The sequence below is a fragment of the Penicillium malachiteum genome (assembly GCF_028827825.1).
Source record: "Penicillium malachiteum strain IBT 17515 chromosome Unknown utg000005l:1.0-9002435.0:326005.0-9005861.0, whole genome shotgun sequence".
Lineage (NCBI taxonomy): Eukaryota > Fungi > Ascomycota > Eurotiomycetes > Eurotiales > Aspergillaceae > Penicillium > Penicillium malachiteum.
Window position 1 is genome coordinate 1983155 of NW_026643099.1, and position 16207 is coordinate 1999361.

The 16207-nt window shown below is 45.5% G+C and overlaps 2 protein-coding genes across 2 annotated transcripts; both read left to right on the forward strand.

Moving 5' to 3' along the window:
• Nucleotides 1-5739: 5739 nt before the first annotated feature.
• N7483_010758 (uncharacterized protein) lies at nt 5740-7200 on the forward strand (the record flags this gene model as incomplete). The annotated part of the gene is made up of 1 exon (XM_057094185.1): nt 5740-7200. The coding sequence occupies one exon, from the start codon at nt 5740-5742 to the stop codon at nt 7198-7200; it is 1461 nt and encodes a 486-aa protein (XP_056940156.1).
• Nucleotides 7201-11231: 4031 nt separating this feature from the next.
• N7483_010759 (uncharacterized protein) lies at nt 11232-13651 on the forward strand (the record flags this gene model as incomplete). The annotated part of the gene is made up of 14 exons (XM_057094186.1): nt 11232-11268; nt 11317-11350; nt 11403-11452; nt 11502-11596; nt 11646-11791; nt 11853-12036; nt 12097-12166; nt 12219-12491; nt 12554-12604; nt 12656-12963; nt 13019-13119; nt 13168-13340; nt 13397-13559; nt 13618-13651. 14 exons carry the CDS (start codon nt 11232-11234, stop codon nt 13649-13651), a joined length of 1719 nt encoding a protein of 572 aa, XP_056940157.1.
• Between the last annotated feature and the right edge of the window lie 2556 nt (nt 13652-16207).

A 16207-nucleotide genomic window follows, 5' to 3' on the forward strand; every position in this document is an offset into this window, starting at 1 on the left:
TGCCCTCATGACCAAAATTACTGATCATGCAGTCAGCAGGAGTCTGACCGCGGTCATTCACACGGTCCGGGGAGAGGCCCGTTTGTAAGAGGTTTTTGATAAATGAACGCCAGGTAAGCCGTGAACGTGTATCCCAGCGAGAACTGTATTTTTGCCAGCCAGTGACTACCTGCAGCTGTGATTAACAAAGGACGAACAAATTAAAGTCTTAGATGTTCCATTGCCAGACTATTTCTATGGGTGGAAGCTTAAGGTATACATTGACACTCACATGTAAAATTGTGTCACCGCTTGGAAGAGCATCCGACTTTGTTGCTTTACCTTCACGAAAAGCTTCAAATAGAGCTTTCTGAATATTCTGCACCAAGTCAGAGACATTTTGCGACCTGAAACTCTCTTCTGCATCATAAAGGACGCTGAATATCTCGGAATTTATTGGCACAATGGCACGGAATTCAAGTTAAGGGCTGATGGAGAAGCCTCCTGCTCCGACTGTGCTTGAAAAAGATGTCTCAATGGAGATTTGTAAAGCCCATCTGCAGAAAAATCGGCGGTGGAGCAAAGTCATGGTAGCTTTGCTTTCTGTGTGAACCTCACATCCGCTAGTAAAAGTCGAACCGGCGTTGCGCGCTCTCCCGGAGTATATCGTGCCACATGAGCATTTTATTCGGCGCCGATTCCGCTGAGAAATAATGATAGTCCCCTGATTGTGCGATTCTTCATCCAAAATTCGTTGGTGGTCCAAGGCTGATTGCAGAAGGCCTGGTGTGAAAGTTGGCCGAGCTTTATTGCGGGAGGCGTCAATTTGCTAAGTTTAGATAGAATTGTAAGTAGCAACTCAATGATGGAATTCTCTAAGATATGGATCAGGGGGGATAGTCATACCATCTGCTTGAGGTGACCTTCAAGTGTTTCTAGTTTTTGCTCAATACAAATGCTGCGCTGATCAGACCTTCGAGTCATACGTAGCATCTGACTGGTATCAAGAGCGCTCGATGCTGAGTACGTGAGAACTCTGTCTGTTTGTTCTTGAGTGATAGCCAACATAGCCCTTAGAGCTCCAAATTAGCGACAGAATAATTTCTTTTTCTTCTAATTTAGACTCACAGATTCAGTATTTGCAGTGAGGTGTTGAGATGAGCTTGCAGCCAGCTCAACGTTTCCAAAAGTGACATCAGCGTATCGCGTTTAAAAGGATACAGTATCCTATTGATCTGTATTTTGGGCCCCAAAAGGCTCTTGCTCGTGCTTTTGCACTTATCCAGCATCTTGCGTAATCTTTCTAGTCCTTCTTGGCAATTAAGAATGGAATCGAGTGCGACTGCTGCGGATTGAGCCGTCAAAGGCGAAGAAAAAACTCGTGTGTTTGCGAGAACATTTTCGAATGTCTTCAACGTGCTGTCAAAACTTGTTATAAGTTTTACGATGGCGTAAATTTGTTCATCATACGCTCTGAATGGCCCGTAGTAACTCAGGAGGCCCTGGCACACCGTGAAGCCAAGCGAGATAACGCCTACCGCGCTCCCAGCTACAGAGAATGGATCGCCCATGTAGAACAAAAACTAGTAGCTTTGAGGGAACTCAACAAACAACTGAATGACAAGGGTTTGGATTCTAGCATAGGGTCTAGACTGACATTTATGAAGAGTAAGGAGTAGACGGTTCTAGATAGAAAGGCTAGCCGCCGATGGTCAGCCGCATTTTTTTCAGCCCAATGGGTCAGTGCAACGCTCGGTGGCGCACCCAAACACATGGCGACTCCGGAGTAAAGTCGCTCCCATCCCTTTCCTTACGTCATTTCAGGTGACAATTTTTTAAATGCAAGTCAGTAGTCTACTGCTAAAATTTTTATTAGGAGTTTATGGTGGCTTTTTATCGTTTTTACAGATCGAGAGCGGTACCAAAATTGAGACCTTCGTTTAGATCTATCGAAATAATTAGAGTAACACAGGACCCGGATAGTCACAAACTAAGTTTGCGTTTCCAGTTTTAGCGAATCAGCTTCTTATACAATGCCCCGTTCCAACACATCTATCGCCAACATACCCTTATAGGCAAGGAATGGTTAGGCAAAAATCAGTTTCAGGCCTAATGACGTGGATCCAATGAACATCAAAATAGGTGAAAGACAAAAACAAAATATCAAACGGGGATCATAGGCAGCCAACCGAACAATCCAGGCTATGTCTCCTTAGCAGCGATGATCGAATCTCAGAATATGAGTGTCTCAGGAGGATCAAAAAGACAAGATGAAACTGACTGTAATATTGATCCACCGCAGCAATATCAATCTCACTCCGCTGAGAAACCAGGCTAACCAAATTAATTGTACACATAGAGAAAGCACGTCCTCATTTCAAGCCAGCCTCTGTGTACTCACTCCTATTGTTCCATCCATGCTTAGTACAGAACTATATGCTGGGCATACGCGCTTAATGACACTAACCTCACGTACTAGTAGCTAATTGGGGCTCACTAAAAATGTCAGTCGCTGCGAACTTGAAGCTTACAGTAGCCGATATTATAACAATTCTTTATCCGCTGATTGATAAGGATGCGTAAAGCAAAGTATTTGCTAGAGGTGGAGATGAACTATGTGGGTGGAGTGGTATGAGGAAGGAAAGGTGAGTCTCCAGGTGTGGGCTACTAAGAACTACGGGACGTCCTTCGGACCAACTACGTCCACATGGTCTGATAGTATTTTTCATCGTCTAAGCGCCCAGTAACCCGTAGATTGTAAAGCCTCAGTGTGCCACCTACCAGATTGGCCCAAGATTCTTGACTCTATATAGATGATTGGGACCTTAGCTAGAGTCAGGTTTTACTGCCACTTGTCGGGGGCGGACTAATTCCTATACAGGGTAGGTCAGGCAGGTTGTTATTCATAGTATTGTAAAGCGGATCGGCGAAGACGGGAGCTTATAGGGAGGTTTGGCTAGCGGAAAGCTAGCTCATACGTCGACATAGAATATCTTGGTTGTCCTTTATTTTAATAATTTTTGGGCATAACATAGCTATGTAACGGGATCATGTGTGGTGCTGGCTATGGATGTGCGTTTTTGAAGTGTCGGTTGCTCTGTTGGATCATGTGTCCCAACATCTACGTGTTCCGACGACGGGGGATCCTTTTTATTTTTGCGATTTGCTAGCGAGCTATTCGTTTCTGTATATATATTTTATATGGTCGGGAGTTTTTTATTACGCGCCTAAAGAGAATAATGTTAAGACTATAAAGTCGATACGTAGGGGCCACGGTAAATCTCTTTTCCGTAGTCAGGTTTTATGAGCAGTTCAGAGCACCCACATGGCAGAGAAAAGGTATAGGACATAAGCGGTATTATTTAAGAGAGAGAAAATTTAGGTGAAAGGCCACGAAAGCACGTCAGCGGTATTCAGTGCATTCGGGTGAAGAATCGAGGGGCTGAATAGGTAGAAGCATAGAGCGGTAAGAGAAAGCCCAGGCGAATCACAAAAAAGTAAATATTTGAAGACAAAAAAAATACTGATAGTGATCATAAAAACACCATAGGGGGAAGAGAGAAAGGCCACCTCAATTCTGGCACATGCAGGATGGTCAGGTGCAAAATAGTGGTGTTCAGGGCATTTAGGTGGAGGACTGAAGGAGCTGAAGAGTAGGGCGGCAAGAGCAATTTCCCAACAAATCAAAAAAGTAGACGAGCAGAAACATAAATATAAAAACATACAACAGTCAGGATTCGCATGTGGTCACCCACCATACTACTAACTGACCGGCGTGTGGCTTAAGTACGGCTGAGCGGACGGGAAGCCCTGTTCTCCACACCCTGTGGTCGTATGTGCTAGACACGTAAAGTTGTGGGATCATATAGGGAGTGCGGGTCGTGCCGCCCGGGTGAGCGCCGCTTTAGCCCTACATCATTAGGGGTGGGAAGGGGTGAGTGCGCTATAGACAGGGTAAGAGACGGGTGAGAGCAGGTGAGAATCATCCGGCGTTGTACGACCCCACACTAACCCTTTCAACTAAGCTGGAGCTAGAATATAATTGGGCCACATGCCTCTCTTGGAAACAACAGATCTTGTAGTATCTGCACCTCGCCACAATTCGAAGGGTTATACCACAAAGCATTTGGTATTCAAGCTTTCTCTAGCGATTAATATTTCCAAGTGAGGGGAGGACCAAGAACGATCTTGCTAATTCCAAAAATTCGACAAGAATTCTTTAGATCTTGTAAGGATATCTTTTAGGGATCACATATGAATCCTGGCTGTTAGGATCCGCATATGCCTGAAGTGCTGATATGGCCTTCCTTTGCTTATACTGATTTCAGCCTCCAGATGTGTTGGGTGTATTATTACTGCTATGACTATCTGGTCTAGACTGGGCTATCTTTTTTCTAGGGATGCTGTTCTAATCATATATTAGGAAGATATGGTGGACCGGTATATTTATCAGGTAGTAGGTATATTTTCTTATGCCTATACAGATATTTATCACATCCATAGGTGTACTACTTAAATTCTAGAGCTCATGTCCTTAGACCAGATGAGATAAACCTTGTGACAGACCTTGGGACCTTTCCTCTTCAATAATCAGTCAGGTTTTCACAACAAAACCACAGCTCCTCTTATCAATTAATTGAACAAACTCCCCCACCGGCAAAATTATAATGGCAAAAATCTCTGGCCCTAAGAGAGCTTATCACTAGCTGATCTAGGCCTATAATAAATTTTATATACCAGAGATAGGAGAATTTTATAACACCTTATATATCAAGCGGCAAGCCTTATTCCCATTGGGTGCTAGATGGTACTAACCAATCCTAATTCAACACCCACCTGACAGTGGTCGTGGCCGATCTATAACTTTAAACCAATGAGTAATCAGTTTCCTTTTTATGGTCGGATTAGTCGGATCCTGGATAACATGCCATGGAATCATTGTATACTCTGTAGCGGCGCGGTCGACCACAGGGGGTCTTCACAATCAATGTTTTCCTTCTTGGTAATACACTTCTTAGCAGAAGGTTAGACGACTTATCATTATTCTTTCGGGCCACTATCGATCTGTAGAAATAAATAGACCTAGGCTGAACTTGAAAAAAATCAACTGAATTGGTAATACTAAGCCTATTAGGGTTGCTTGATTTATGGAACCCATCCCATCCTTAGCCTGCCCAGAATCTGAGTCGTTACTTCACTTTTTATCGTTCACAATCTGACTCTTCCTCTGTTTCTTTCTTTCCCGGTCCAGATTCCCTCCCCTTCTCCTGATTCATACTGATTCATACATCCCTTGTGACCGCCACCTGCCCTGGTAAGCTTTATGATTCTGATATATATTACATGCATTCGCTGAATATACTATTAAAGACCTCCTAGTCACCTTGTCAACTTTCACCTCCAGCACCTCAACTGGACTGTCCCTGCTACCCAGACCGGGACCATTACCCTGACCAAGACTACCCAATCCTTTCTCAGGCTTTCCCCATTGACCCAGCTCTCACACCTGGCTCCCCTGCGTACTCCCGCTTCGACTCTTCACCCGTCGAGCCCTCAACAGCCCGTTCTCCTGATACCGACCTCTTTAAATTATTATCCCCTGTTCTGCAGTCTTAGGAAGTATCAGCAAGCTCAATAAATCTGAGTTTAGAGACGCCTTTCCAGGATTAGTCTGTGTGAGTGCCACAATTACCAGGTTAGCAGCGCTTGCCTCAGTCACATCTACGCCTCACTCATTGAGATCTATCCACCTGCTCAGAAATGTCTACGTCTCCGTTCCACATCTTCGCACTCGTTGTTTATGGAGGCAAGGTATTCGACCTCGCCCTGGCGACGGATTTTGTCATGATCGCGAAGAAGTTTATGGCAGATGGATTCCACCCGACATTCCTGTCAGGAACAGACCTTCATGATATCACAAGCATGTGCGGGCCGTTTGTCTTTGGGCGAGATGACCTACGAGAGAGGGTCCAAATTTACGATAACCAAGAGGCTAGAACACCCTTTTATCAACTTGAGACCGGTGGTCTTAAATCACATATTCTGCACTGGGTAAGAAATGTCTCTCATCACGTCAGCTCTGGTGATCGTATTATCATCGTTTTGATAGGGCATGGAGATGAAAAAGCAGGTGATGTTACACTATACCCCCAGCACGGAGCACAGGAGTTTTTATCCAAAGCTGAGATGGTTGCCACCCTCTCTTTTTTGCCGCCCAATGTCCGCCTCTTGATCGTCAACGAGGCGTGCTACTCCGGCACATGGGCCACAATCGCCCCTGATGTAGGAGCAAATCGAGAGGTGCTAATCGAATCAGCAGCTACCATTGATCAGAAGTCTTGGGCCTATAAATCTGGGTCCGGCCGAAGCCGGTGCTCTCTATTTGGAGCAGCGTTTGTCGAGGAGCTGACTACCTACCCGGAGGGGAGAATATCCCAGCATCGCAGCCGTATAGTTGACGAGATGTACCATGTTGCGCCCGACCAGGAAACGTCCACACCACTAGTGATCCCCTCCACCCGTGCACTTCTATCCCATAACATCTCCCACTTTTTCCTCACCCCGAGAATTGCAACTGCAATCGCAAGTGTGGCCTCTGATCAGGAGCGTTATGAGGCGCTTCTGAAATCGCGGATCTCAGCCCGCACTTTTTGGCAAAGGCTTCGTCGTAGAATAGATCCAGAACGAGAGCCAGCCCAAGCCTTCGCAGGAGATAGTGTGGCAAGAGACGGTACTGGTGCTGATATGAAGGTCCTTGTTATAGAGAGCTACCTGAAGGACCTCGGGCCACTACAATATGCACTTGACTATTGTACCCTTGCGACTGCCTGTCAATGTGCTCTTGAACGCCGTGGACCTCCAGATCTCCAAGACCAGGTAATATCTACTATTGCCTGGCAGACGGCCCAGGTACAACGGGTTGGCCGGCTACTGGAGCATCTAGCTAAGCGGGGATTGATCACAGACATCGTTGACGCGAAAACGGCTAGACAGGCACTTGCGGACCACCAAGAAGACATTGTGCTACCGGTGGTCAAGAGATTGAGGAGAGACAACAATCTCTTGTGTTTAATGAACCCTCCAACAAGAGGCCACATCGGAGTCCACTTTACTGATGCAGAGAGCTGGCTTATTGATATCTTGGCTTACAACTGGCTGATGTACCCGAATAGCGTTGATTTCGATCGTGTGGAGAATGAGGTCTTTGCGTTTTTAGCTTAGTTTATGTATGTCTTACTCTTCTTTCGGCTTTTAGGTAGCCTTACCTGATTCACCAGTGACCTTTATTGTGAGTCTTACCCAATTCGCTGAAAAGAAGCAATGTTACTTCCGCACGGAAGCTTAGATTCAGGTAGCTAGGGCCTTACCACACTCACGAAGTAGAGGGAGACAGGGCGTATTAATTAAAGGAACCCAACGGGAGTACCAAACGGCACTGTATTTTCTTAGAATGGACGCGCCATTTTCTTAGGACAGTACATGTAATGACAGGTATGGATGGAACTCTACCACTACTCTCTTTACCATCATGAATGTCACCCAGTCCCTTACCACTTGCAGGATCCAGTAATTCTGATAGCCCTTGGTATGTAAAAAGCCTATCACTGAAAAGCTCATGTCCATACCTCCCGAGGCGATCGTCCGTATCCATTCAGTCCTCAGCTCCATTGAGACCTTTTGGAACGGCATTTAATGCTCAAATCTATAAATTAAATCGAGCCACTTACATTGATTGAGAATTCCGATTCCCACCAATTTTGGTAGGGTATTTTACCTTCATTTATATTTCTAATTTCCACAGTTTGCGCCGACAAACTTGCGTTGATTGATATTTCTGATTTATACAACTTACGCCAAGCAACTTGAGTTGATTGATCTTGCCCGTTATACTGCCATTAACCTCCCAATTCAAAGCATTCTGCTTGTGCTTCATGATGATGTAGGTTTTCAACATCTTGGCAGCCGATACATTATGCGCGTGAGCCGGAACATTGAATAACCGTGACCCGATTACCCTTCAATGACACGATGCGAATTTCCATATGCGAGTCCGGATTAGACCTCGGCATAAATAGCGCTGGATGGCTAAATCGGGAACTGAACACATCAAGCTCTGCAAAGCATAAGTATATCAGATTCATAGGCTATAGGCCTAGAGTCCCCCCTCGCAAGCCGTTTCCACTCAAGTGCTCACTAAAAGGTTTGATATCAATGACTATCCTTCTACATGCTCTTTACCTGAAGAAATTTACTCGTCGGTGAATTAGAAAAAATCCAACGAATGTTACCCAAAATGAGTATGCGCTCTACCGGGCGGAATCTTTGTTTGGATCTGGTCCGAAGCTTCAAACTTTCAAAAGGTGAGAAATATCATATCAGAGGTGATGTGGCTACGCGGTTGCGGTGCCCCAATTTGGCATATACAGAAATGACGATTATTGGCTTATTCATCAAACCGAATCCTGGACGGGCTGGTAAGAACGGACATCCAGAAATCATCGGCAGATGATCGTGACATGAAGTCGGTCATTCATGGTGACTGTAAGGTGCCAACTACAAGTGTAAACAAGAGGTGCGGAGATGAAGACATCAAGGTTGAGGAAGAAAGAAAGAGAACTACAGCTAAGATCTAATACACATGTCAAGGCCGAGGGCCGGTCCTGTGACCTCCTTGGTCCGAACTTCCTCCCAGACTCACTCAGGTCCAATTCGTTGTTTAACGGTGTTCTAGAAATCAGCCTCAGTTTATTTAATTAGGAAGGCGGTCTGATATGGTAGTATGGTACAGTGCCTACCAACACCAAATGCAAACGGTTTAAATTGTTTATGGAATTTGGAATAGGGCCAAGCTACCTTTTCTTGGGATAAAATCTTTGGGTCCTTTGCTTTATTTATCTGGCTGTCATGATTTTATCTTCCAATGTGTCTACCAGGTACAGGTAACGCGTCGCCTATTGAAGGGATGAATCGCTTCAGGGTGAAAGCCTTCTGAGGTCAAGGTAGCATTTCTTTACCTATAATTTTATAAGCTTGAACTAGGGGGTGACATTAGCTCTAGTTATACGACTCAAGTACATTCGGAAATTCGGGAAAGCCCATATCTCAGAATGGCAGAATACCATTTTTCAACAGACCGTGCTTTTACCTTAAACAAATCTAAACGTACCAAATTTCCTGTGTTGTACATTCTACATGTTACAGTCCTATACTAAGCCAAAATGACAAGCTCCACACGTGAAGGGAAAGAGAAACGCGTAATCAAGTGAACACAAAACCAAAAGGGATCCTTGCTTGCTGAAATAAAAATGAGAAGTACGAGTACCCCCAAAACACCAGAACAAGAGCCACTAAGGCTATAATAATAGAAAGTGCAAGAGAGACATGAGGGGAGAGAATTAGAGGAAACCGAAGGCATATCACGTCTTCTCTCGCAAGGTCGCAATCAAAGTATCCAACGTTAGCTGCGAGTCTGCGGGCCTGGCTGTCATCGCGGCGATCGATAGCCCCGAGGGGCAGGCACAAACTCAAACTCGCCCTGGGGATGTGCAGATGGCAAATTGGTGGAGTTGGCGGCTTTGGAGGAACCGGACATAGTAGAGGTTTTGAGTTGAAATCAGAGGTGGAATCGGAGTTGCAGAAAAAGGAGCGCGCGCACTGATGGTACCTGTGATACCGTGCGCAATCTCTCAGGAATGATTAGGAAAAGACAGTTTTCTATTCTTGATGGCCGCTAGTGCTAACGTGGAACAAGCTTAGGGGAAGGAAGGAAGAAAAGTGAGAGGAAGGGGATTAAGTGCACACGCGCACACGCTCTCCTCCTCTTCCTGGGCAACCACTGCGCCTCTGGTCTTCTCTCCATCTCCCTAGCCGTGTGGCCGTCACACCGCGGTTTGGTTCTTAGTCTATATTTGACAGTCAGGTTATTTCTGATATACTAAAACAGGCTAGTCAAAGTATTTATGGATAGGTTCTTGTTATTTAGCTGTATATTCAGAATATCATTTTTAACTTGGTTCGGCAGAGAACGAGAAGTTTCCCGCTCCCATCTTAAAGTGAAATTGATAAAATTCTGACAGGCTATCTTCTGGGACGGCAAATCTTCCCTTGTAGCAATAAAATATTCTGCAAAGGACTTAAGGAGTTGCGGGATGGGATCAGGCTTCTCTTTCGTAAAGTTCGCGTTGGCTGCTTCGTTACGGGACAGCCTCCAACTATAATGTATTAGGGCTAGTAATGAAAAGATGAATTTTAGCGGGACTGCTCACAATGCCCAGTTCAATGCAGTATTCTCGTAATTCTGGAGCGTAGCCGGTGCTAGCTCCTTATGGCAAATAGTATTTTCTTCTTGTTCCCGCTTATTCTGATAGTCAAGGGTGAACCCACGTGATGCGGCACGAGCGTTTCCCTCGGCGAGCTTTTTCTGTATATTTTCTGGGAGCATCATCTTTCGGCTGAGAGACAAAGATGAATAAAAAATGGCAGGCCTTAATAAGCGCCTCTGGGCTGTTATTTATCTAAAATGGGATTACTACGGTGGGTCCTTTCACCCCGTTCTCACCCCGTTCTCACCTCTCTCACCCCCAGTCTCCAGAATTCTCACTCATATAACCCTCACTCACCCTAACACAAAGCATGGTGCTGGTTTAAGGTTGAGGGCTTCTTGAGAATTTAACCGCGTTTAGTATGTGGCTTAAGTACGGCTGAGCGGACGGGAAGCCCTGTTCTCCACACCCTGTGGTCGTATGTACTTGATAAAACAAGATAGAGGATCATATAGCTTTAGTATGGATTGAAAGAGCAAACGCCCTGGAGCATGCTTAGGGAAGGGAGAAGGTGGAAAACCGGTGATATCTACAGGTGGACACTTGATCCCGAGTGTTCTAACAAGATGATATAGCCTGAGTCGAGTAAAGTGCTTCAAGTTGCAACCCCCCTCATTCCAAGGCTCGTTGGGGCTCTTGCAAATGAGAGTTATAGATGTATATTTGAACTTGGCCCATTTAAGCCCTGCTCAGCCAATCGCGGAGATCCCGAGAGATCTACATGGAGCCTTCGGCTCCAAGCTTCCTAGAAGGCTAGAATCAAAACATACTAGTTCCGACTCCCGTGCTTTTAAAGTCGGGATGACCGCTGCCAATTCCCTCACAATTAAAGAAACGCCTGCAGGAAACCTTGGAATACCACAGAAAATGAATTCGAGACCTACAAAACGCACACGACTTTCTGAATTGGCAAAGTCGGGAAATATCGAAATGGTCTCAGCAGCCGAAGGCTTCTTTGAAGCCCTCAGTGAGTCCTAAGCGCTTGGAATATTAAGCAGTCACTAATCTGTTTTAGTTGAGGCGGGAGTCACTTACTGTTTTGTCAATCTGTAAGTGATCTCTCTACCTAGACTCCCATAGAACCAATTTGACAGCTTGCAGTGGGAGTGATCATCCGGCCATGATTGAAGCCATGGCTAAAGCCAAGCGAGGTGACATGACTCTATAGCTTTTTCTGGAATTGATGTAATGATAAAGCAGAAAATTCGGAAAGGTTTCCCAATATCATCACTTGTCCTTCAGAGATGGTTGCACTGTCAGCTGCATTGGGATTCGCCCAGGTCACAGGCAAACCGGTATGACACTCGCGATCAAAATTGATGTGCTCAATTGACTGCGCCCCAGCAATTTGTTATTATCCTTGTGGACTGCGGTACACTTGCTATGGGTCAATCGATTCACAATGCATCCGTGGCTAGAGTTCCTGTTTTGTGTTTTGTAGGTCTTAGCCCCTTCACCCAGAGAGGCGAACTACTGGGATCGAGGACCGAGTATGGAGTGACGCCAAACTATCAAGAAAAAAATTGTTAAACTTTTGCTAATCAACTCCAGATTCATTCACTGGCTTCAAGATGTTCCAGATCAGGCCGCAATCCTTCGCCAGTATTGCAGATACTCGGCCGAGATCAAATGTGGTCGCAATATTAAGCAAATGGTCAATCGTGCGTTGGAAATGGCTCTTTCTGATGCAAAAAGACCTTCATATCTGATGGCTACACGAGAGATGCTTGAAGAAGTGAGTCATTAATGCATTCAAATATTCGTGGAATGACGTTGTGCTGACAATATTCCGTAGACTGTGGAGAGAAAATGGCTTGAAGAAGAGCTTCTGAGTCCGATTGCACAAAGTGCCCTAGCGGAATCAGGTCTTTCACATGGAAGTTATTCATGATCTCGCTTCACTTACTAAAACCCCAGTAGATGTGGAGTTGATTGCAAAAGCCCTGATGGGTGCCAAGCGGCCACTAGTTATCGCTAGCTACCTAGGCCGTGATGTGCGAGCTCCGGCTCTCTTGGAAGACTTGTGTGATAAATTGCCAATCAGTGTGGTGGAAATGGTTGGGTCGGATGTCTGCTTGCGAAACAATCACGCTGCCTACCGGGGTGTCACTGTCACCACCCACCCCGATGTCCTGGAGGCCGATGTGATACTTATCATGGACTGCGATGTACCCTGGATTCCGACGCAGGGTGAGCCCAAAAAAGGTAGGACCCTCTTACTCCTGTCTCTGAATCATCTATTGATTATTTAGGAACAACAATCTTTCATCTCGACGTCGACCCTCTGAAGCAGCAGATGCCATGTACGCGAAATTCCTCCGCCGTTTTTGATATCTGCTGATAATGATGCACAGTATTTGCCATTAAAGCTATGGGACGACTCAAAATTAGCTGTTACATTGCCCTACAGCAGCTGAACGCTTTCCTAGATACCCAATGTTTAGAGAGAATGAAATACGGCTCATATTTCGAAACGCGATCCGCTCGATATGCAAGTTGGCGTGAACATTTGAGCAGTCTCGAGGCACCCACTGGAGTCAGTCGCACAACGGTTCCATATCTAGCTTCCACGATTCGACGACTTGTGCCACAGAATACAATCTATGTGCTAGAAGCAGTGACAAATGCAGTTCCTCTGATCCATCACCTCAACCTTACTCGAGTAAGGATGTCCCCTCACAAAGTTTGAAATTTCGAATCCCTAATCTGAAGTCTAGCCTGGCTCTTTGGTTGCAAGCGGTGCTGGTGGTCTGGGAGGGGGAGGCGGCGCCACCCTGGGAGTGAAATTGGCAAAGCCGGACGCCTTTATCTGCGCATTGTAAGCTACAAGAGGTATCTAATCCGATAGAAGGCTAACAATATGTAGCGTGGGAGATGGCACGTTCCTTTTCTCTCAAATGGAGAGCGTCTACTGGATTGCCAAACGGTATAGTATCCTATTTCTGTTGATTGTTCTCAACAATGAAGGATGGAATTCCCCTAAGGTATCAACTCTTCTTGTGCATAAAGAAGGACTCTCTTCAAAATCGCACAGACGAGGTGAGTCTAATTCTCTCCCCTGATTGGTATCAAAAATGCTAAATGTCGCCCAAAAGATCTTAATATGTCATTTGAGCCTTCTCCTGATTACTCGGGCATTGCAGCGGCAGCTGGTAATGCATGGAGTGCTAGAGTCAAACATCCTGAGGATCTTGGTGCTGTTATTACTGAGGGAGCGGCGATTGTGAGGGGTGGTAGAAGTGCAGTAATTGAGGTGGCGTAAGTCGAAATCTTCACCTTCAAGTTTATCTCGATTCACTAAGGCTAACACGACTAGTGTTCCGTCCATTTGGGATGAAACTGATCATTGATATGGATGCTCAGCGCTCGACGAATTCACAAAACCCACTTCCATCCCCAGTCTTTTCACCACTTAATATTTTAGATTTTGATCAGACTCCCCTATCTCACGAACACACACTGTTTAGTTATTTGGATCCACTCGCCTGGAATCTGCTAAGTGATGATTTTGTGCTCTGATGTTTTGGTCAATAATGTCAAGTTTTGTTAAATGCTCAAAGAACTAATTACAAATCAGCCTCAAGGCTCAGAAATAGCAGGGAATTCTATTGCTTGGGGTCTCACTATGCATTTCTCTTGTTGCCCTCTAAATTCTTTTGTATTCGCGGTAGTCAACTGGTTGGCCCGTAGGCGGGGCGGGTATAGATAGAAATCGAACACCCAATCCAACATTGAACCCACCCAAATCACAACCCCACGTTTGGCGAGGTCTACCATCAGTAAGTCCACGTGAGATACAATTAAGCCGTCAGTACAGGCCGTTAAAATTCCTCGTTCAACCCGCTCTCAAGATCTCTCAACAAATCCCTGAAGGATACTTTGGCGTTAGGTTGAATTTCTTTTCCTGAAGGCTCAAAATGCCGCCTATGACGCCAAGTTCCGCACCATTCGCTCGGCGGAGGAAGACCACGGAAGCTTGCACACAGTGCCGTACTCGAAAGCTCAAAGTATGTAAAGAAGCGGGAGTTGCACTGGCACCACGAACTTCAAATTGATAATGAGCCTAGTGCGATGGCCTAGTGCGATGGCCTAGTGCGATGGCTTTTCTCCTTGCAAATCTTGTGAGAAGGCTAAAATAGAGTGTTCCTATGATCCTTCTGCCGCGACCAACAGACTTTCCGCGTGCGTCAGGACTGAAACCCGCATCTCATCTAATAGTAGAGCTGCAGCTGACATTCCCAGTAATCTCGATGCTATAAATGCACGTGTTATGGAGCTCGAGCGGGCGGTGTTTGGCGAAAAAAACATATCAGCTCAATCAAGCTAATCGGCCGCCTATGCCTACTGATTCCAAAAGTTGATTCAAATTTAATCGTTTTAAACAGAAACAAGTGCAATTGCGAAAAGCGAGCCCCCGGGTACCATTATCTATGATGAGGCGATTGGCTCCTATGAGTTCTATGGTCCTTCATCCACCATGTCTCTGCTCGGATTAACTGATCAAGCTTTTACTCGGGCGAGAGCCAATGGTCTTAGTAGTACAATGCGGCCTATCAGAAACTGGAATTCTTCAGGGGATGAACGAGATATTTATCTATCAAGAGGACTTACTTGCAAAAAGGCACCCGAACAGGGAATGTACACATCAGGGAAGACGCAATATCACGATGAAGGCAATTGGCCTGTGCAAGAGAGTGTTTGCCGTACACACTTCGATATTTTTCTCAGCACCGTCTATAATATGCTCCCTCTGTGGAAAATGTCAAGTTTACGAGATAAATTCGAAAAGGCTTGTACTGAATCGCAAATGGATGCTGACACCCCTCAATCAACCCTCGTCCATTCAATTTTGGCTCTCGGAGCCCTCCATTCCAACATTTTCGCAAATGATGCCAATTTGGCCGATAGACACTTCAAAGAAGCCCAAAAAATTCTCGGGAGGATACTGTCTCTCAACTGTTTGGAAAATGTCCAGTCCACGACGCTGACAGTAAGGCACATGACATCGGATGGCGATAATTCTCTTGCTAACTTATTCATAGGGAACATATGCCTATTTCACGGCCCAACCGGCTGGTAAGCCTGACTCTATCCCCCAGAGACCATCAACTAAAAGAAAATAGTCGCATACAACTACCTGGGAATCGCGATCAGGATTGCTTTTTCGATTGGTTTGAACAGTGAACTCGCCAATTTTATTGAATGTCCTTCCGATCGCGACTCGGCACTCCGAACATAGTGGACTTTGTACAGCCTGGAATCAGAGCTTTGTCTGGAGTATGGTCGCCCACTTTGCATTCGAGAGAGAGATGCCAAAGCTCCATATCCCCTGGAAAGATCGGTCGGTACTTCCATATGGCTACATGGATATTGCTCCAATCTCACGACTACCGTAGGAATTCAATGCTGGCGTGAGTCGCATCAGTTACATAGTCTCGATGGCGAAACTCGGCCGAATTATTCGAAAGGTGATCGACTTGGTAATTAGCGTCCCTATCTTCCCTCTCCACATGTACTTACACTTTGGGCAGGTATCCGATATCCACGAAGCCAAAGTAGATTCGCAATCATTCGTGGGTCGGATGATGAATCACCAAGCAGAACTGATGACTTGGCGCGCTCACCTTCCAACTCACTTGGCTCCAAAGAACATTGATTCACCAGCGATGGACTTGAACGTATACGGGGATTGTCCTTGGATCCAGTATCAGTGTTGCGATATCTCTCTACGTGCGTCATAGATATCTGCTATTTGAAAATTATCTAATCATTCTCTTTTTGCAGGTTTTAACCTAGTCATGCTCGTGATGCATCGCCCTTTCCTTACGGACCAAGCCCTTTCGATACCGTTTTATTCATTTGCCATGGCCCGGAGCGATTGTCTTAGTGCCGCACGAGAATCAGTT